This window comes from Pinus tabuliformis, chromosome 1_2 (assembly GCF_031772625.1).
Source record: "Pinus tabuliformis cultivar Carrire ecotype Pingquan chromosome 1_2, CPIR1, whole genome shotgun sequence".
NCBI lineage: Eukaryota > Viridiplantae > Streptophyta > Pinopsida > Pinales > Pinaceae > Pinus > Pinus tabuliformis.
The window spans coordinates 569,657,019-569,679,628 of NC_142298.1; the positions used below are offsets into that span (position 1 = coordinate 569,657,019).

A 22,610-nucleotide genomic window follows, 5' to 3' on the forward strand; every position below is an offset into this window, starting at 1 on the left:
CCCAAAAAGCCATCAATAAGAGTTTTAGAATCACCATAGACGTGGATGGTCTCCAGAGATTTCTCTCTAGCAAACTAGAGATGCCCCACAAAGCACATGTCTCTGCCATGGAGTTTGCACCTACCCCAACATACCAATGCAACTTATAGTGTGCTCTTTCGCTAATTCTAAGCCAGACTTCACATCCACACCGTCCTCTCTAGGCAACACGGTCGAAGAAACCAGCCAACAAACAGACCTGTGGAGAAACATATATATAGCCAAACACATATATATTATATGTACCATGAGAGTTTTAATAAAATTAATTAACATAAGAATGTTTCTCGTGTCCTATACATGAACCATACTAATTAGTCTGGTTCGAAACACGATTTGTTCTATTAACATAAAATATTATTATTAAAAATGAGTATAAATCAATTTAAATTTTGGAAACTTTGGATTCACTAAGCATAAGAGGAATCAAATTGTTTCGTATGATTTTTTTTGTAAGTTTCAAATTTTATATTTAAAAGAGATTTATATTTGAGAAATTTGATATATTAGTTTAAAAAATTTAAAAATAATATTGATAAAACCTATCGAATTCTATAAATACTTCATAAAACAAAGACTATAAAAAAAGTTTTAAGAGATTTGATCTAAACCGGTAAGACTGTTAATTTTTTTTATAATATAATGTGGATAGACATCTATCAAATTGCCTAGGTAGACTATTTTTGAGTCAATTTTCTTAATGATTTTAGATATTAAATATCAGGTTGTGTATGTGCACCATTTTGGGCCAATTTTCTTCATGATTTTGGATGTTAAATATCTGATGCTTCGTGACAATGCTTGCTTTGCACCAGAAAAATGAGGAAATGGCCAACGGTAGAGCCGCTATTTTAGACGGCATGGATGTTTTAAATCATATTTAAAATACAAACAAAAAATTGCAGGCAGCTAGGTGTTTTAAATTTCTTCAGAAAGCTGAATAATAGTTGGAAAAAGGAATGATTTGCATATTTTCTGCACGTTGGGCATCTTTCACATATTCCAGACCATGCGACCTTGAATGCCCAGATGAATTTTTTCTCAAAAGCAAATTGGGTTTCGGAGAATTTAACCGATGCAAATGCCGCAAAATATCACGGTTTCCTCTGTTTGGCAGAAATAGAACAAGAACCTCGGAGAAAAAATATGCAACTTTGATTTGTAACTCAAATGGGCAGCCTTGGGATCTTGATGGACTCGACACTAAACAGCATTTGGATTCTGAATTCTCAGATACATCAGATTATGATGAAGAGTTGGAGTCAAGGGTAAATAATGAGGAAGAATGGAGTCCTGATCAGTTGGACGCAATTGCTGCACTTTTCAGAGGCAGAACACCGCCAAAATCAAAGAGTCAAATGAACAAGGAAAGGTACCTTCCTCTCCCCATGCCCCATAAAATTAGACCATTGGGTTTACCGCAGTCTAAGCGAGCTCTCAGGTCCTCTAATCCTTCGGGGTTATCTATGTCTAAGAGGTTATACAAAAACCCTGATTTTTTAATAAAGCTTGCTAGAGAAATCAGAGATCTTTCTCCTGATAAAGAGGCATCGTCAGTCCTGGATAAATGGGTTGGTGTGCTTAAAAAAGGTTCACTGTCCTTAACCATTAGGGAGCTTGGGCACATGGGTTTGCCACAGAGGGCTCTTCAGACATTCTGCTGGGCTCAAAAATACCCACAGTTTTACCCAGATGACAGGATACTGGGTTCTACATTAGAGATTCTTGCCAGGGCTGGTGAACTGAAGACACCCTTTGGCCTGCAGCACTCTTTGAGTTCAGGCAATAAGGATTCCCTTGAGGCTATTGCTAGAGGGTTTATCAAATCTGGTCAATGCAAACAGGCCAGGGAGGTTTTACTGGCAGCAAGGGATTCATCTTGTGAGCTTGATGATGGTATATATGCTAAGCTCTTTGCCCAGGCCAGCAAATCCAGAAGTGGGCATAAGCTCGCAGTCCAGCTTCTGGAAGAACTTGGAATGCGAGACAAGCTCAATTTGGAAATACAGGACTGCACTGTTGTGATGAAGGGTTGTATTAGGCTTGAAATGTATGAAGCAGTAGAGAGCCTTTTTCGTTGGTGGAAAGAATCGGGTCAGAAACCTAATGTTGTGATGTATACTACGGTAATGCACAGTAGATACTGTAGTGAAAATTTCAGGGAAGCCTTGGCACTTGTTTGGGAAATGGAAGAATCAAACTGCTTGCTTGATTTGCCGGCTTATCGAGTCATAATACGTTTGTGTGCCAAGGTGGGGGACCTTTCAAGGCTGCAAGATATTTCTCTAAATTGAAGAATGCAGGTTTCTCTCCAACTTATGATATTTATAGTCATCTACTTACGCTATACACCACGTCTGGAAGATCAAGAAAACCAAATTTAGACGCTCTGCAAGACGCCACTGCAAATCTATCTGGAAATGAGTCTACTCTCACCTCTATGCCAACGGCAGATTGTAGTGGTGAAGAAAATTAGCATCATCGATTGATAGGCACTTTGTTGCCTTTACTGTTTTTCCTTAGAAATTCTATAATCAATGTCCAAAATTGGCAAGTTCTGTCATGATTGGTAATGATTTTTGAGCATCTCTTTTGTTTTGCTTTAGAAGTTTAAGTTTCCCTTTTTGTGATGTGTGTAATGTTATTCTGGATGCTTCTCTGCCCAACGTCTTTCTTTCATGGTTGTCATTTTCCTTATGAGTTGTAAAAGTAAATTCATTGTTCATTCAGAAGACAGCTAGACAACTGTTTGTAATAAAATCCTGATAAGAAAAGCTATTGGCACCCTATTCAGGGATTGGGCATGTACAGAGCAGCAGAGAGCACCGAGGTTCAATTTGATGGAACTCTTTTGTTTGCTTGGCAAAATTATTGAATGAGTATTTAGCATACGCTGCATACAAAATGGTTGATAAAATCTCTGAGTGGATGTGTGTGAACCGTTTGTAAAATCACAGAATAAAGTAACAGTACAGGTTGTATAATAATTGTATCACAAAATGCCTGAGGCGAAATGGTGTTATTCCTACTATAAAAAATAACCGATTCTTGAGATTTGCAAAATCATGGTGCTGGAAAGTAAGATTGTGGCTGGGTGATCTTATCAAGATTTTCATGCTCATCTGCAATTTATGACAAATAGTACTTCCTTCTTGGCTAGACACATAATGTTTAGTAGAAATTTATTATTTAATCCATTGTCCACTAAGTTGCACGATACAGAGAAACGAGTATGAGTTTCCGAAACGGGAACGGGTATGAAACGTGGCCTCCCCAAATTTTGGAAATGGGGAAACGCATATATATATATATATATATATATATATAAGGACATTTAAGAAATATGTGCAATCATAAAACATACATGATACATATTACATTCTAATTTAATACATTATGATTAAATTGTCAATTGTCAATGTATAAACTATAAGTCTCTAAATTTACATCACATTTACTCATGAATGATCACATAATGAAAATAACAATATCCAAAATTAGCGACGAGAAATTTCTAATTTCTTGTCTCGTGTTGGATTGGGAGTCTCCTCCTACATAGTCGAACGACCTTAGTGCTCTTGATTAAATACAAGTTCCATACCCTAGTACATGACAAAATCCAATGGAAACATTACAATCCCCCAAATCCTGAAATCCTGAAAAATAGATAATTCTGCAGGATTTTGAGTGAGATCTAAAATTCTACTTTCTCCATATGAAATCCAATGAGGGTGAAACCACTCTCAAACATCCTGAGTCATTTCATGGTAATGTTAAAAATTTAAGTAAAAGGATGGTGTGAAATATCTTTCACACCATCCGTTTACTTTAAGAATTTAACATTACCATGAACTGCATATCAACACTAGGGCCATAGGCTTGAACATTAGGCTGCCTCATTAAAAAAAATCCTCTTTTTTATAACTCGAGAGAGGCATCTAGAGGCATCCAGAAGATATTTTAGTCGTCAATTAAAAATTAGAAGTGAAAAAATAAAAATAAAATAAAAGAAAACATCAAGTGTTAACTGGAAACTCCGTCGTACGGCTTGGAAACTCGTTTTCGGCCGTACTGGCCACGTTTCCCTAGTGTGAAACGTGCTAGTACGGCCGGAAACGAGTTTCCAGGCCGTACGTACAAGTTTCCGAGTTTCCGTTTCGTTTCCGGCCGGAAATGGACCCCTGGGCAATGTTTCCTGCAACTTAGATTGTCCATAGTCGTACTAAACTTCATTTGCCCACATGGAACTGTTGCACATGGGTATATGGTTGTGCACATGTATATTTTACCAAGTGGAAACCTCTTCACAGACAATTCAACCTCTGTGCATACTAAATTATGCTCTTCTATGATTGCCCCCACTAATTTGTTGAAAATGTAGGGGAGAAGCAGTGTGGGTTAATGCCCTGGACTGTCAATTTCTGGTATGTTTTCCATATGTCCAAACATCCATTTCAATTTTGAGAGCTCAAGTTGAGTTTGGTTGAGTTGATTATGAAACCAAAGATGGCTGCTTTACTTTGAGGAGTTTATGCAAGGGTTATAGATCCAGTTTTTATGGTATTGGTGATTTTTCCCTGCATTAGAAAGCAAAATCCTAGTGATTTCTTAGTTACCCACATTGTCTTTGCTTGTGCATTGCAATAAAAAATCTTCTTGAGTCATTTTTTGGTATATACTTCTGTAATGCTCGGATATGCTTTTGGAGACAAGTCCTGGCATCGATGGCCAGAAAAGATATGGGGGAAAAGAGATCGGAGAACTTGATACTAGGAAGTTTGGCTGATGTTGGATGATGCAGTCGGGATTCTTTGGCTCACATGTGTGTTATTGCTTACCTTTTGTTTATGTTAAATTTAGGTATGTTCTATGCTTAGAGCAATTTACTTCAATTTTTCCATTTAGCTCAATATCAATTTCAGATTAGCAATCACATCAGCATGATAGTCAATTGCAGATAGAACATAAACATAAACATTAGAAAACAAACCAAGACAAGAGGACACAAGATGTGGCGCCAGCCAGGGACAAACCCCATTGTGGGGAAACCCTTGATCAATTCTTCTTAAATTCTTCGATAGTTCAGCAAAGAGAGATAGTACAAATACATTTGAAGTCAACAATTTGACTTGCCAAGATAAAAGATCAGACATCAGAGATCTTCTTGATGAAGATGACACATGAGGTTGTAGATCTGATGACAAGGACTACAGATCTGAACTCAGGTGCAGGCATACTTCTTCAACTGATTCTTCAAGGTGATTCCATCACCATGCTGCATCCAACCATGCCGCACCTTGCTGGTTGAGTCAACCTCAACGCAGTCCTTCTAATATCCTTATGTTGATGGCTATGGCCTGCGGCCTAGCTCAGCAAAACTGAGCCTGAATAAGGCCCAAAGTACTGTCTCCTAACAGTCCCGAAAGCTGCCCAGATTTGACTTGCAATAGTTCTCCATTAACAATGGCTTTGCCTTCCACAAGACCATCCTTCACTTGTCATCAGCGGTTATGGCACCATGGTAAGTTGCAGTCTGCACCAGCCCTCAAGCATGCACCCAAACAAGCTACTAACACTGCGGCTAGGTCCTTCTTCTTTGCTGCTGTTCTATGTAGGAGTATAGGGCTAACACCAGCCCCTATACTCACCCAACAACCCACAGATTAGGGCTCTGACTCCTTGTGCAATCCGCTGTCCCAAACAACCTTGATAGAACTCGCTGTCACCTAAATCAACATATATCCTTCATGCTGTAATACAAGGTTCAGCCTTCTAATTAGGGCCTCACAAACTGCAGTTAGGAGGGCTGTGTATAAGGGCCTTTTGTGACAGTAATAAGGAGCCTGCGTATGTATCTTCATGACAGCAGATTAGGGCACAAAGGGACTGCGTATAAGGGCATCTTTAAACAACATATAAGGGCAGTTGATTAGGCCTCTAGTAAGGCCTGCGTTTAGGGCATAATGGCACTTCTAAGACAGATGTGCCTCCTCCTTTAGGACAACGTTTAGGTCATCATTAGGGCTTCCTGAAATAGTGATCTTGGACAGCATTAAAGCCTCTCCTTGCTGTGTTATAGAAGCCTCTTTTAAGACAGCGCAAGAGCTTCTCTTTACTGTGATAAGACTCCTCCATGACTGCGGCTAGGGCTTGCTTCATTGACTGCGTTTTAGACTTCTCTTTGACAGCATCTAGGGCTTCCATTGACAGCTATAGAAACCCTCTCCTTGCTGCTAGAAGAGCCTCCTCTTGACTGCATATAACCTTGCGTAGAGCCTTCTCCTTTTGACTACGTCTAGGGCTAGGGCATCTCCTCTAGGGCAGCTCCCTTAGTCTCCTTTCCTCCTGCGTCTAGGGGTTCTCCCTCTTGATCTCTCTAGTCACCAAAACCCAAAACAAGTGGAGAGAGATTTTACGAGAAGTGTTTGTCTAAATGACTTGAAGACCTCTTCTATTTATAATAAAACGTTGAGGATAAGTGGGGGTAATATGGTTGCTGGCCAACCTTGACGAATTGTCACATAACACAAATAAATTCATATCTCCATGAATACATGTCGGAATCGAATGATCTTTAGATCAATCCTACACCTCTTGACGAGGGGAATCCAAGAAAAATATTAGCAGCCATAAATAAGATGACCCACATGGAGTTTGGCCCTAGTTGCCAATTTTAACACTCCCTCTCAACTAGGGAGATCTCCATCTGCTAATCCATCTGCCAGTTCGTACTATCTCTGCCATCAGTGCCTTGCGCTGCTCTGCTGAACTATGAAGAAGAAGAAGTGATCGAGAATGTATCATACCATCCTCTACTGACCCGAAGTGAGTCCCATATAAAAGAGAGTGTCTCATACCACTCTTACTGATCCGAAATTAGTTCCAAATAAAGAGATTGTCTCATACCACTCTTACTGACCCGAAGTCAGTTCCAAAAGGGAATGTGTTATATCACTCTTACTGATCTGAAATCAGTTCCAAATAAAGAGAGTGTCTCATACCACTCTTACTGACCTGAAGTTAGTTCCAAAAGCGAGTGTGTTATATCACTCTTACTGTTTCGAAATCAGTTCCAAATAAAGAGAGTGTCTCATACCATTCTCACTGACCCGAAGTCAGTTCCAATTGATCCCAAATCAATATCATCCTAGCATAGGGAGTATGGTAGTAACACGATGCATCCATCAGTACTACTATGGTCCCTATCCTCATTTCCCTACTCATTGGCCAGATGAGAGGTACTTCCCATGAGTCCCAGACTGCATGGGTAGGATGTTTCAGCAGGAGAAGGATGAACCACTCATCCTGCCTACATGTCGCCATGGGGTATCCCAGGGGAACGCTGAACCACTCACCCTATGATTGTGTCTCAGCAGGAGAAAGATGAACCAGTCATCCTGCCTACATAGCAGACCATTAGGGGAAGGTTGAATCACTCACCCTATGGTTGCTCATTGCTCCAAGAAGGACCCCCAAGCCCCCCGGAGCTCCCAGAGCTCAATGTCCATATCATACAGGACCTTTAGGAGAGAGTTTCTCCAGGACTCCTAGTCGTTCTCGGAAAGTCAAGAATTTGACCTTTCCCAAGGGCTTCATCTAAATAATGACGACCTACACATCAGTCCTGGAGCCTTCTTGCTCCTTGTTGTACCATATCCCAAATAAAGTGGTACCTGATGTCAATATACTTGGAGCGATCATAGAACACGAGATTCCTCAACAATCGAATCCCCCTTTGGTTGTCATAGAAGATCACGATGGTATCCAGCACGTGTCCAAACAGCTCATAGAAGAGCTTCCACAACCAGACAGCTTCACAGGAGGCCATACTCACAGCTATGTATTTGGCCTCAGCGGTGCTCAAAGCAATCGACTTCTGCTTCCTACTCATCCAGGATATTGAAGCAGAACCCAAAGAGAACCAACATCCATGAGTGCTCTTGCAATCCTCCACACTGCCTGCCCAAACAGCATCAGAATAATCGTGCAGCTTCATATTTCCAGCAGTGTATCTCAGTTCATGAGAGATTGTGCCCTGAAGATATCTCAAATGGTTCTGGGCACCAATCTAGTGAGGCTCAACCATATATGAGCTCAACATGCTAACTGCAAAACATATATCTAGACGGGAGTTCACCAAGAATGTCAATGCTACTATGAGTTGACGAAACTCAGAGGCATTTCCCAAATCAGGTCCGGCATCACTACCGCATAACCTCTTAAAGTTAGGCTCCATCAAGGTAGTCATGGGCTTGCAGTTCACCATTCCAAATCCAGAATCCAACTCCCTCTTAATTTTGCAAATGAGAGGGTTTGTACCTGTTAGAAAGAGGTCGTCCTTATAAGGTACCAGAATGAGAGGTCTATCATCCACAACCTTAAGGCAAAGGTTTGGATCAGCTTCACTCCTAGTGAATCTCAACTTCATCAGATAGCTTGTTAATCCACTCAACCAAGCCCAGGGTGCTTGCTTCAAACTATAGAGAGCTTTCTTCAACCTGCATTCATGAGATTCCTGATCATGAATCTCAAACCCCTCGGGTTGTTCCACATCTGTGGTCTTGCTATTACATGAGGGGAATGGTCCCCTTGTAAATTTTCCTTTGGTACATCTCAGATATGTACCTTCATGCTCTTCTTTGAATTTAGGCATCCCTGTCACCATCCGGCGTACATCGGGTAGGGCCTTACAATGAAGATGGACAGACCTCTGGTGCCATAGAAGAGATGTGACATATGACATGGCCCCCAATGGACTTCTTGCAACTTGATACAAATTGCCAACCTTGAACCCAAGAGTAAAAGCATCTTTAAAATTCCTTTTTCAAACACGTACCTTTCCATCGATGAATGCCACCTTGAAACCTTTGACTTCCATTGCTGAAATGGACACCAGGTTCTTCTTGAGATCAGGTACATAAAGAACTTCTTGTAAATGAATCGTGCTACCCTTATTCAATTGAAGGGTAGCATTCCCTACACCCTTTTCGAGATAGGTGACATCGTCTCCAAGAATAATCTCCACGATTGTCTCCTTCTCTATCAAATTAGAGAGAGCTTCCTTGCATTCGATGAAGTGCCTTGAAGCACTATTATCAATAAGCCAGATTCCCAAAGAGTCTGGTGGAGAGGGCTGACATAAGATAATACTCCTTTTTCTTATTAGAAACAACATTTGATTCTTCATACCTGGAGTTCCTTGCTTTCTTGAAGAGTCGGCCATTTTCATGATGCCTTGCATTCCTTTTTCCTTTGCCATTTTACCTATCATTCCTTCGATCATTGAAGATGCCCCTGGAATGATTGTGATCATCATCATGTGATGCGTCCCTTCTATTTTGGACACTCCCTCGCATAATGGCCAAACTTATTGCAAGCAAGGCATCTGCCTTTCCTTCCACCCTTAGATCCGAACTTTCCATTGAAGTGACCTTTAGGTAGGCCACCAGATGCTTCCGCTACTCTGATAATCTTCTTTGCTTTGACTTCACCCTTGGTGAATTTGAAGTGGGACGAGGAACCTATTGAGCCTTTTGTCCTTTCCAACTGTCTTCGGTGATTGCTTTTTCACTCATGCTTGGGCTTTGTCTTCACCTCAACTCTGATACCATGTTAAATTTACGTTTGTTCTATGCTTAGAGCAATTTACTTCAATTTTTCCATTTAGCTCAATAACGATTTCAGATTAGCAATCACATCAGCATGATAGTAAAGTGTAGATAGAACATAAACATAAACATCAAAAAACAAGCCAAGACAAGAGGACACAAGATGTGGCGTCAACCAGGGACAAACCCCAATGTGGGGAAATCCTTGATCAATTCTTCTTATATTCTTCGATGGTTCAACAGAGAGAGATAACACAAATACATTTGAAGTCAACACTTTGACTTGCCAAGATAAGAGATCAGACATCAGAGATCTTCTTGATGAAGATGACACATGAGGTTGTAGATCTGATGACAAGAACTACAGATCTGAACTCAGGTGAAGGCATACTTCTTCAATTGATTCTTCAAGGTGATTCCATCACCATGCTGCATCCATCATCATGCTGCATCCAACCATGCACACCTTGCTGGTTGAATCAACCTCAACGCAATCCTTCTAATATCCTTATGTTGCTGGCTATGGCATGCGGCCTAGCTCAGCAAAACTGAGCCTGAATAAGGCCCAAAGTACTATCTCATAACAGTCTCGTAATCTACCCAGATTTGACTTGCAATTGTTCTCCATTAACAATGGCTTTGCCTTCCACAAGACCATCCTTCACTTGTCATCACTGGTTATGGCACCATGGTAAGTTGCAGTCTGTACCAGTCCTCAAGCATGCACCCAAACAAGCTACTAACACTGCTGCTAGGTCCTTCTTCTTTGCTGATGTTCTATGTAGGAGTATAGGGCTAACACCAACCCCTATACTCACCCAACAACCCACAGATTAGGGCTCTGACTCCTTGTGCAATCCGCTGTCCCAAATAGCCTTGCTGTCACCTAAATCAACATATATCCTTCATGCTGTAATACAAGGTTCAGTCTTCTGATTAGGGCCTTACAAACTGCGGTTAGGAGAGCTGTGTATAAGGGCCTTTTGTGACAACAATAAGGAGCCTGCGTATGTATCTTCATGACAACAGATTAGGGCACAGAGGGACTGCATATAAGGGCATCTTTAAATAACATATAAGGGCAGTTGATTAGGCCTCTAGTAAGGCCCGCGTTTAGGGCATAATGGCACTTCTAAGACAGATGTGCCTCCTCCTTTAGGGCAACGTTTAGGTCATCATTAGGGCTTCCCGAAACAATGATCTTGGACAACGTTAAAGCCTCTCCTTGCTGTGTTATAGAAGCCTCTTTTAGGACAGCGCAAGAGCTTCTCTTTACTGTGATAAGACTCCTCCACGGCTAGGGCTTGCTTCATTGACTGCGTTTTAGACTTCTCTTTGACAACATCTAGGGCTTCCATTGACAATTATAGAAAACCTCTCCTTGCTGCTAGAAGAGCCTCCTCTTGACTGCATATAACCTTGCGTAGAGCCTTCTCCTTTTGAGCCTCCTCCTCCTTTGTATCCAAAGTCATCTCTGCATCTGCTGGTGTGGAGGATGACCCCTCTATAGTATCACCATCATCAAATCTAATAGGCTCTAGCACTGGATCATTGAGATCCAAGTTGGCCAATACCAACTCAACACTGCTGTCTAGGCCCATATCATCAGGAAAGACATCCCACATCATTGTCTTTCCCTTCAACCACTAATCCCTCTGCCTGTAAATAAGATGAAAATTGGTGTGCACATACACCATTGTATCTGCCCTGAACTGCTCAAGCTTGCTCTTCTTGACACTATACAAATTCCCATATGTGCTCCAATTCCTCTCGCAACAAGAGGATGAAGTCACCTGAGAGAGGAACCTCATGGCTAACTGTTGTAGAGGGCCTGTTGCCCCATGATTTGCCCACCAAGAGTAGGGCTTCTTAGTCCCCCTGTCTCTAATCAGATCATATCCTGCAAATCGACTAGTGCCAGTGGAAAACTCTGCAAAGGCATCCTCCACCTCATTGTTAGTTTTTGGTAGCATCGGATGTGCTCTAGCCATGAAAATTGGTGGAGAGGCTAAGGCACATGAGTTCTAAAGAACCCAGAAACTGTTTGGTGAATTCCACCCAGACTGTATTTTATTAAAATAATTAATATTTTTAATGGGGTTCCGAAGTCTAAACTTAGAAAAATTAAAATATTAATGGGTATTAATCAAAATATGGGTGAGAATGATCTAGAAGGCGGATCAAGTCAAGTTTTAATCTTAGTCGTTGATTAGAGACTTAATCTCGGTCGTTGAAGTCTCAATTAGAAAAGTATAAAAAGGAGGCTTGGGGTTCATTTAGAAACACACATGGAGAGAACAAATTGATATGGAGTTCGATTTCTGCAGCTAGGAAGCTGAGAATTCGAATTGAGTGATCAATTGTAGCAGAGGGGCAGGGATAGTTCGGGAGTACTGATAGAGAGGCGGAGAGAAGCTACTGGAGGCAGCGCAGCAGCTAAGAGGACTGATGCTGGGCCAATCTAGGCCCACGCAGGCCTAACGCAGAGCCAAAAGGGCTAGCGTAGAAACTGAAGCTGCCCTCCACGCAGAAAGCTGGAACAACTGGGAAGGTTGATGCAGTAGGCAGAAGAGAGCGCAGGGCTGACACAGAGCCTACGCAGGGCCAATGCAAAGGTAGCCGGGTTAGCTAGTTTTGCTGCCGGATCAGCGGAAATTTGTCGGGTGAAGTGAGGTAAAACTCACTTAGATTTTCGACCATTGTATTTTCTCTGTCATTGGATTGCGGGGAGGGCATCCAAAAATAATTGTGTCCTATGTATCTTGTTCTTTGCTTATTTTTCTGTTTCATGTAATCAAATATTAAAGTAGTGTAAGCTACAGAAGTAATTTGCTTCAATATTCAAAGAATAACTTGATGAATGTATATTAAAATCAAGTAGGTGAAGTAGATTTAGATTTGCTGCAGTAAGTGTTCCTTGAGGATTATGAATTTTGACATGGTATCAGAGCATTGATTTTGAAACAGGAAGAGTAGATCCAACGTTGAACAGAGAGGCCAAAAGATGCATTTGGCAGCAATTCGAATCCCCTTGAAGGGATTGCGCAGTCCTTGCCGGGAAAAACAAAGATTCCGAGGAAATCTCTCTTTGAGAGAGTCGACAGAGAGGTTCGATTTCCGGTTCTTGAGCTTCCAGAGGCAGAGGGAGTGATGCAGAGCCTCAACGTAATGCTTGAAGGACACAGTTTTTGCTGGGGCAAAAATTCGTGGGAAAAGAGCAAAAGACACATAGAAGGGGAATTTTCTCCAAAGAGGACTTTTTGTTAAAATTGGAAACTAGGGCCAAACTCCATGTGGGTCATCTTATTAATGGCAACGGATATTTTTCTTGGATACCTCTCATTGAGAGGTGTAGGATTGATTTAAAGATCATCCGATTCCGATAAGTATTCATGGAGATATGATTTTATTTGTGTTATGGGACAATTCGTCAAGGTCGGCCAACAACTAATCTGCCACCTCTTGTGCTCCACGTTTTACTATAAAAGGAGGAGGTCTTCAAGTCATTTAAACACTCACTTCTCCTAAGATCTCTCTCCACTTGTTTGGGTTTTGGTGGCTAGAGAGGTCAAGAGGGAGAAGCCCTAGACCCAGTGAAGAAAGGGTTTTATGTGCCCTAGACGCAGTTGAAGAACGCATCCCTAATCCGCAGACCTAAGGAGCCCTATACACAGCCAAGTGAAGGCCCTAATACGTAACCAAAAGGAGCCCTAACAGCTGTCTAAAGGGAGTCCTAATCCGTAGCAAAGGGAAGGCCCTCATCTGCAACTAGAGGAAGCCCTACGCTGCCCTACCTAAGGGTGGTATGGATATACCCTAGCCGCAACAACTTAGAAGAGAACAAGAGTAGTTTTGGAGTCTGGACAGCGTGGGAAAACAGGGATCCAAAGTCTGCTACAGGAGGCTGAGTGGCTGAGGTAAGTGCGGATAATCTTAGGGTTGGAACAATGATGTAAATTGGGTCTGAGTTTCCTGTGAAGAGGGCCGAGAAGGCTGATTGATAGGCCGAGTTCATAAGGGTCAAACATGTTGTTGTTTGGAAGTTATTTTGGCACATTTTTGGAGGTCTGTTGCTACAACAATCTGTTGTGCTAGGCCACAGGCCATAGTACACAACTAGAGGCTGTGTGAGGGTTGTCAACGGTGGACAGTACCCTAAGCAAGCAACGTGGTTGAGGAGGAGACCTATGAGGGTATGTCGCAGCCCTTAAAGGGTTTGTTTGTTGACTGTGGGATGAAACTAGGGTTGCTGCAAGTGCCCTAACTAGAGTGCAACAAACAACTGTGCAAACAAATGACAACATGGTCTAATTGGACTATTTGGGCATGTTGGTGTTGCTGGACATATTATGGGACAGCGGCTAGTACAACATAGTGTTGTCAGCATACAGTGATGAGTAGCAATGCAGCATAATGTAAAAAGGGTGCTGCATTATATGATGCATAGTACAACACTATGTATGATGCAACTACATGATTAGATGTAGTGATGATGAGTGCAGCAGTGGCACAACGGGACAGCCATAACATAGTGTAGCAGTGGCACAACGGGACAGCCATGACATAGTGCAACAATGGCACAATGGGACAGCCATGGCATAGTGCAACAATGGCACAACGGGACAGCCACGACATTGTGCAGCAATGGCACAATGGGACAGCAAGCATGTGCAGCATGGTGCAACACGATGAGGTGCACCATGATGACAAGATGCAACACTATGATAGGTGAAGGAGTCACCTTGGAGAATCAGTTGAAGCAACTTGTCTTCAACTAATCTCATGTATCAAGAGATGATCTATCTAGATTAGTCAAAGTGTTGATTTTTGTTGTAAATGTACTATCGCTCTCTCTTTGCTGAACTGTTGAAGAACATATAAGAAGAATTGATCAAGGGTTTCCCCACATTGGGGTTTGTCCCTGGCTAGCGCCACATCTTGTGTCCTCTTGTCTTCTACGATTTGTGTTAATGTTCTATCTGAAGTTTATTCTAATGCTGATGTGATTGCTAATCTGGAAAGATATGTGAAAAGTGAAATAAATTGCTCTAAGCATAGAACATACCTGAAATTAACATGGTATCAGAGCTAAGGTGAAGAAAAAGCCCAAGTAAGAGTGAAAGAGCAATCACCGAAGACAGTTGGGAAAGAACAAAAAGATCAGTGGATTCCTCATCCCTCTTCAAATTCACCGAGGGTGAAGTCGAAGCAGAGAATATTATCAGAATGGCGCAGCGGAAGTTTCTGATGACCTACCTAAAGATCACTTCAATGGAAAGACCGGATCTAAGGGTGGAAGGAAAGGCAAATGCCTTGGTTGCAATAAGTTCGGCCATTATGCGAAGGAGTGTCCGAATGGCAGGGACACATCACTTGATGATGATAACAATCATTCCAAGGACATCTTCAATGATTAGAGGAATGACAGGTAATGCAGGTCATCAAGGTAACGGCCGACTCTTCAAAGAAAGCAAGGAACCCCAGGTATGAAGAATCAAATGTTGTTTCTGATAAGATAAAAAAGAGTTATCTTGTATTTGGCCCTCTCCTTTAGATTCTTTGGGAATCTAGCTTATTGATTGTAGTGCTTCAAGGCACTTGATTGGATAAAAGGGTGCTCTCTAATTTGGTAGAGACGGAAGCAATCATGGGATTATACTTGGAGTCGATGCCATCTATCCTTGAAAGGGTGTAGGGATGTTACCCCTCAATAATGAGGGTAACTCGATTCATTTACAAAATCTCTTTTATGTACCTGTGTTAGGTTCCTATACCAATAGGTGTCATATTTCATGATTGACTGTGGAAATGCCAAATATGATCATCCTTTCCATGCTGCAAAGGTTCCATATTTTCCAAAAAACAGAAAAATTTAAAAATGTAAAGAGGGTATGCCCTAAAAGAAAAATCAAAGGGCAAGAAAAATGAATTGGTCAAGAAAGAAAGAAAATGAACCCCAAAGAAAGACCAGGAAAGTGTGCTAGTCAAAATGCCACTACTGTCCTATTTTTGCAAAGAATTTCAAATCATGCAATCAGTGACTTGGTCACACTTGATGGATGGCCCAACAGCTCAATCTTGGCCAGTCCATGTTTAAATTTCTTGTTTTAGCATTAGAGAATAAGGTCTGTTCAAACAGTTCAAGCTTGGCAGATCACTAGCTAGGTAGAGAAACAAGGGTGCTCAACAGTTGAATCTGAGCCCCTGGAAGAGATAAGGGCAAACTTAGATAGGAGGGCAGTCAAAAGAAAAAGAAAGAAAGGGTTTGCTAGTTCAAATGCACCCAAACAAGATGAAGAAAAAATGTTAGGTGTAGCAGATTGGGTAAGTAATTCTGGTGTAGCAGAAGCAGGTTGGTGATTAGTTTTGTCCTGTTAAATATGATCTATCTCATGAGTATCACAAACAACCTGGCAAAGTGGCTACAGTTCAGTGGAGCATGACTGATTTCCCCTCTCATTTCCCCAAGAACACTTACTAACATCCCTTCAAGGACATTGGGATCTGCTCAATGGTCCTAGTTCATTTCGTTTTATGAGAAATACTAAGTAGAACTTTGTGTTTACTTAGTCAAAACAAGCCACATTTCTTGTGTAAAATAATCACTCCATTTCCCTAAAAACCTAAGTTATTACTTTTTAACTTAGCGTTTTCTATCTACAAAACCATACTAACACCCTAACTCTATTATATAGCTCCTATTTTTACTTTACCCCTCCCATACTATGTAAAAATACATAAAATTCCTAAAAAACTAAATATCCCAACCCCCGGCTTAATATAGCCATACACCATAAAGTTTTGGGAGTTATAGGTTCATTTGGAACCTTATAACAACCCTCCCCGCTCATGCATACACCATGGGATTTAATTAACTCTTGGTTAATTAAATAACCGACCCACAAAAACCAAAGCCGCCCGCATAAACCACATAAAACCCTGTTAACCAAGGTTTATACCCCGCAAACATTTAAAAACATTAAAATAATGCGCGGGTTTTAAATTATAAACCACCGCCAACTCAGAGCTCCGTCAACCGTCGGATCGGGCCCTCCCCATCCAACGGCTCTCGTCCATATCGGAGCCGCTCCGATGTACGAAGATTAGCGCCCGATAAAAAGCGGTTTTCCCGCCGTACCTCGGGACGCGTGTCGCCACCCTATTGCATCGCGTCCATTCTGCCAAAAACCACCATCGTACAAAGGGCGGTGCGATAGAAACCACAAACCGCTCCCGCCTCCCGCTGACCATGTCATCCGCCCACGTCACTATTTCGTCCGCCGTGTCTGCCATGTCGTCCGCCCACGTCAGCGCCCACGTCACTATTTCGTCCGCCGTGTCTGCCATGTCGTCTGCCCACGTCACCTTCCATACCCTGCTACATGACAATTTACATCATGATGACGTCATCCCAAAAAGCCCAAAAAAGCCAAAATTTCGTTCAAAAGTCGTGAAAGTGATGGTTTTTTGTTTATTTCTATATGTTGGTTTGCGGAGACTGTGCATGCAAATTACGACGAATTTGCCACCAAAGCTCTAGTCCGCCACCCAGGGGAATTCGCTCTGCAAACTCGGCCCCCTCAGCTCAGTCTTGTACCCACAGTTTGTGCCAGACACCTGTAAAACAGGTATTTACCCGATATTCGCTCGTAAACCCTGTTTTTCCGAAGTTTCTCTGTTAAAATCACCTGAAGAACTAAAATTCGAATTAAAATGCGCTCCTACCTACAAATCTCTGCATTTTAATTCACTGTTTGACCCATTTTTCCAAAGAAAACCTGCAAATTCTGTTATCCTCTGCAAATTGCCCATTAAACTGCAATTCAAGCCCATTTCCGCCGGCAAAATCTCCAAAAATGCCCAAATATTGAGTTAAATTTGTCAAACTCACTTACAAAAGAGCACCATTTCCTCTGTTTTATCCAGCTTCCCAATTAAACTCTGCAGACTTTGTCTTTTCTTTGAATTTTACCCAGTGAGGCCATTTCTATATAAAATTCAGTTTGCAAAATTCCTGTGAAAAACCCCAGTGCCAGTACTTTGTTTTCTATTGTTACACAGACCCAAATTCTAATTATAAACACAGACAGTGAAGCATGGAAGCTCCAGTGGCCTTGAATGTTGCCCCCTTGAATGCTCCACTTAAGGAATTGGAATGGATACCCCTTGTTGACAGGGATTTCCAGATTAAGGATATGATGTGTGAGAAACCTCACCTGCAAGTCTTTTGTGTAGTTAGAAATAGCTACAGAAGCAATACTGATGTCTTGGGAATTTGGGAATCCAACATGCCTATCTATTACCTCCCTTCAGTAAATGTGCTCCCTGATTTCATCCATTTATGCTGTGCAAATTATGAACCCACACAAAGAGCAGTTATGGCTCCATCTGGGACTGTACTCTTCTATATCACTCCTCAATCCATAAATGAGATGCTAAACTTTAAGCCCACTCAGCCTCTGGCTCCTCTCACCATGAAATCCTTGCTTGACCAAGCTGCCAAACTGCCCAGTTCAGAGATTACCAGAATAGCTCAATTATTCATGAGACCAGAAAGTCAGCCCAGGCATCCACCTCCTTTTAATCAAGTCTGGTTCAATGAGGTTGGTATACTCATTACTGATATGATTTCCTACATTCTGGGTTTCAAAACCAGTGAGCATATTGATGAAACTATTTTAGCATTGATGTCCATATTCACTCCAGGACAGCCCCCTGCTGTCAAGTATGATTATGCCACCTTCATAGCAAATAAAATCCATGAGCAATTCATGAATTTGGAGAGAGAAAGAGTGTTCAAATACACATCCTACATATATCATTTGCTGCTGTACTATCAACCTGATAGTTTCCAACTTCCTCTTAAAAGATTGGACCTCAAAGGAGAAAGGAGGTCTGTGATTTTCTGGACCTCAGTATTCCATGAAGTCCACAACTCCCCATATACATATTGTGAGTTCATTGACCTGTTCATATATCCAGCCACTTCTTTGTTGATAACAACTCCTCCTGCCAGGCTCTCTGCTGAAATGCAGAAAATTTTACATCTCTCAAAGGAATACAGTATTGGTGACTGGTATTTTTACCAAAACCACACAGTGATCAGGATTTATGGCTGTGAATTAACTCCCTACAAGCTGCCAAAGTATGTCCCTATGAGACTCTTTGCCCTGGAATACTACCGGCAATTTAGTAGTTCAGATTTGACTCATTTCTATGGTGCTAGGAAAAAAGCACAGCTCAAGATAAGACATCAATTGGGCCCTTTTATCTTCAATAAAAGGGAAGAAGCCTGGGAAGAAGCAGATAAGATATTAAGAGATCAACTTATGCTGAAACAAAGTTTTCATTGGTCACCATATGACCCTGAACATTTCATAGGTTTTAGAAGAGTCAAAAACAAGCTTACAGGATATGTGCACCACAAAATCCCTGAAATTGAACAATATGCTAATCAACAGGATTGGGTAGAAGGCACACTAGTTGAAGAGCTTACTGAAGAAGAGAAATTAGAAAAAGCAATGAAAGAGCTTGAAAAAACACTTGACCTGGACTCTTTTGGACAGGTCCCTTTCACATTGCCTCAACACATTGGAGCGGGCACATCATCTACTACAACTTCTCAACAACCTGCCCAAGAGAGTACTCCATTTGTAGGGACATCCAAAGGCAAGGAAGTACTGCATTCAGAGCAGGAAACAATGGCAGATCAGCCAGATGCATCAAAGGGGCAAGGCCCTTCAACACAAACAAAGGTACCTGAAATCCCTATGTTACAAACTCCTCTCAATGAGGAAAGAGCCAAGAAAAGGGACAGGCAGGAAGACACACCTACAGGTGGATCGACAGAACAGCAAGGGGAAAAGAGGCAAAGGTTAAATCCTTACTCTGAAGAGGAACTGGCGGAGGAAACAACAGGCAACTTAAGGGGTGAGGAAACAACTAAACAGCAGGCTCCTCCAATTTTGGAAACATCAACTAGCTCATATCAGCAGGAGCAAGAGAGGCAGCATATTGTGGAGGTTACATCCACCAAGCAACAGAGCAAGCAAGGCTCGGATATCAAGAAAGCATTCACTGAAATAAAGGCCAGAAATGAGCCAGTAAGGTTCCAGCTTTATAATCAATTGCTGAGATCCAAGAAGGGAAAATGACCCTTAGTCACTTCAGGCCTACAATGCAGCAGCCACAGTCAGCTGCTGATTATATCAGGACCAATCTGGAAGTTCTCTCTAAAGACATCCACCCAATGGACCAGATTGAGTTACATAAACAAACTGGAGAAATGGTGTACTCCACCTTGGTAGACAAGGCATTACTAGGTCACAAACTGCAGAATTCATTGCACAATACTTCTGCCCAATTGGAATTGGAGAAGGCCTCCTCATTAGCCAAGGATAGCAGAATTAAATCCTTGGAGGAAATTATCATTGAGCCGGGACATGATCCCAAGGATCCCAAGGGCATTCAGGCCTTAATAAAAAAAGAAGAAGATGATATTGCGGCCCTCAGAAAGCAGCTCAAGCTGCCAATTACAATGCACCCTCAGACCACAGAAGTTGCACAACAGAAAGAAGAGGAGGATGTGGTGAGTTTGCTAATGAGGATGAATGAAAGGCTGGTAGAAACAGATAAGGCATTGGAGATAACATTACAACGAAAACAAGGAGAATTGGCCTCCCAACCACCAGAAACAGCTCCAATAAGCATAACAGCTCCTCCTACAACTACAACAGCAGTCCCTCCCATTGTCCCAAAATCAACAACAGGTACCTCAGCTTCAGCAACAACTACAACAGCAACAACAGTAGGACCAGATGCCAGCCTGAGCATGGAAGAGATGATGAAGGAAATAAAGGCTTTAGAACTCCAAATGGCAGAGTTAAAGGAAGCCAAAGAAAAACCGGCCAAGATAGAGGTGAATTATGATAAATCAAAAATAACTGTGGCTGAGAAAACAAGAGAAGTAAAGGCCTTGGAAAATAAGGTAAAATCCTTGGAGAAGGACCTTACTCTTCACAAAACTCTGGCAGAAATCAAAACAATTTTGTGGACTAAAATTGGCCAATCCATCACTGATCAATGGACATCAATACAGACTATTCATGACCAGATCGAATTGATAGAGATAGCTCAATTCGAGACTCAAAAAGCCGGAGCATTATTGGCAAACAAGCCCGAACAGGCCAATAAACTAATTCATTTTTTGAATACTCATACCAGAGAGCAGCGAGCAGCTCTAGATATTCAGGACATAACAGGTACAATTTTGACAGTGAAAAAGGCGCTGACCATGAGGAATTTCGTACAAACTTTAGAAAGAAAGTGCCAAGAAATGCAGACAGAAATAAATGCCTTCAGAGAAAAGTTTGCAGTGTTGCAGAGCTTATTGACCAGCAATCGGAGACTATTGACACATGAACAGTATGCTCACAGGGTAAATACCTATGTTACCAATCAAATTACAGCATCATCAAGCATTTCAGAAGACACAGTACCTCCCTCTGGACAGAGTTTATATGACAAATTAGAAAATTTGTTCTACATTGAACATGAGATGACACATCTTTTTGAAGTCCAGCCCAATTACTACAGGTATACTGAAGCTGATGAAACATTAATAAAACTACAAAGACACCAGTTGCCAACAGACCAATGGTGGCAGGGCATGTTGGAGATTTTACCAAGGTAGTGTTGGCACTAATTCTTTTTTGTTTGTCTGCATTTAATCAAATTTAATGCGCGTGCCACCTATCATAAATATGAAGACAACAAGGAAGGCGTTCACGCCAAAACGCATTAAAGAGAAATCGGGCACAAATGGAAGGGCCAGGACAGCAACGCAGAAACGCGGGATAAAGAGACAGCTACCAGCCGACTGGCTGAGTCAAAAAGTCAAAGATATCAGACCACCTAAGGCAGCCAGCACAACGCAAGTTACTCCTGCATTCATTGCACTCTGTTTCCAATGCCATTTACTGCCTTTAAAGAAGTAGATGGATGAAGTTAATGCTTGATATTTTGTCTATGAGATATTTTGTAACTCTTTTTTATAAATACCTCCTCAAGAGATGTATTGTTGTTGGCTGGTGAATATCATTCTGGACCTGTGCTATAATTTTGAGAAACTTTCTGAATAAAGATTGCTGGAATGCTTTGCTGGTGAATTTTCTGGTTGTGGAATTAATGGCAGAAGAATATGTTGCAGAATTCTCATGTTACTTCATGGATCAATAAGTCTTTTTACCCTTGTTTTGCTGTTCCTATGTTTATTTATCATCTATATATCATGTTCTGGTTGCGGGATAAAAGAATAACCTAGAATTTACTTTGCTGTACTCTGTGTTCAATTCCTGTCAATTTTTATGTTTTCTACAGGACTAGCATAGGCAAGAATTCTTGATTGCTCTTGTCTCCCTGGTTCTTACACTCTAAATATAATTAAGGAATTCTTAACTGCTCCTTGGTAATATTTACTCATTTTTCCCTCTGTTAGTATAATGAAAGATTCTTAATTGCCTTTCATTCCCTGACTTCATTTCATCTTATTCCAGCTTGAAAATTGTTCTGTGTTTAATTATCTTGCTCTGCAGTCCTCCTTTTGCCTAAGAAACCATACCAGAGGTTCATTTTCAACTGAATCCATTAACCCAATGGTCTGAACTTCTCTTATCTTGCAGCCCTGTTCTACTGAATGTCACCTTCCAAACACCAAACAAATACTTGTGCTTCATAACTAGCCTAACATATAACAAAAAAAATCTAAATCATAAAGAGAGAGCCCTCTCTCGTTGAAGATTGGCTAGAATCTGCAGCTAAAACACTGGTTAGTGGTTACCTCGGTCGTATTCCCTTTTCTCAGATCTTTTGGGGAACAACCTGAGTGATAACAACCTGATCGCAAGAAGAACCTAGTGTCCATTTCGGCAATGAAAGTCAAAGGTTACAGGGTGGCATTCATCG

General features: G+C 41.4%; 1 protein-coding gene across 1 annotated transcript; it reads left to right on the top strand.

Annotated features, from left to right (window-relative positions):
• The first annotated feature begins 746 nt into the window (after positions 1–746).
• On the top strand, positions 747–2,410 carry EMB975 (Tetratricopeptide repeat (TPR)-like superfamily protein). The gene has a single exon (XM_089395616.1). It carries the CDS (start codon positions 999–1,001, stop codon positions 2,331–2,333), a length of 1,335 nt encoding a protein of 444 aa, XP_089251742.1. The 5' UTR covers positions 747–998; the 3' UTR covers positions 2,334–2,410.
• Positions 2,411–22,610: the final 20,200 nt, after the last annotated feature.

Coding starts and splice junctions, on each gene's coding strand:
- EMB975 (XM_089395616.1), top strand. CDS start 999: ATGATTTGCATATTTTCTGCACGTTGGGCATCTTTCACATATTCCAGA.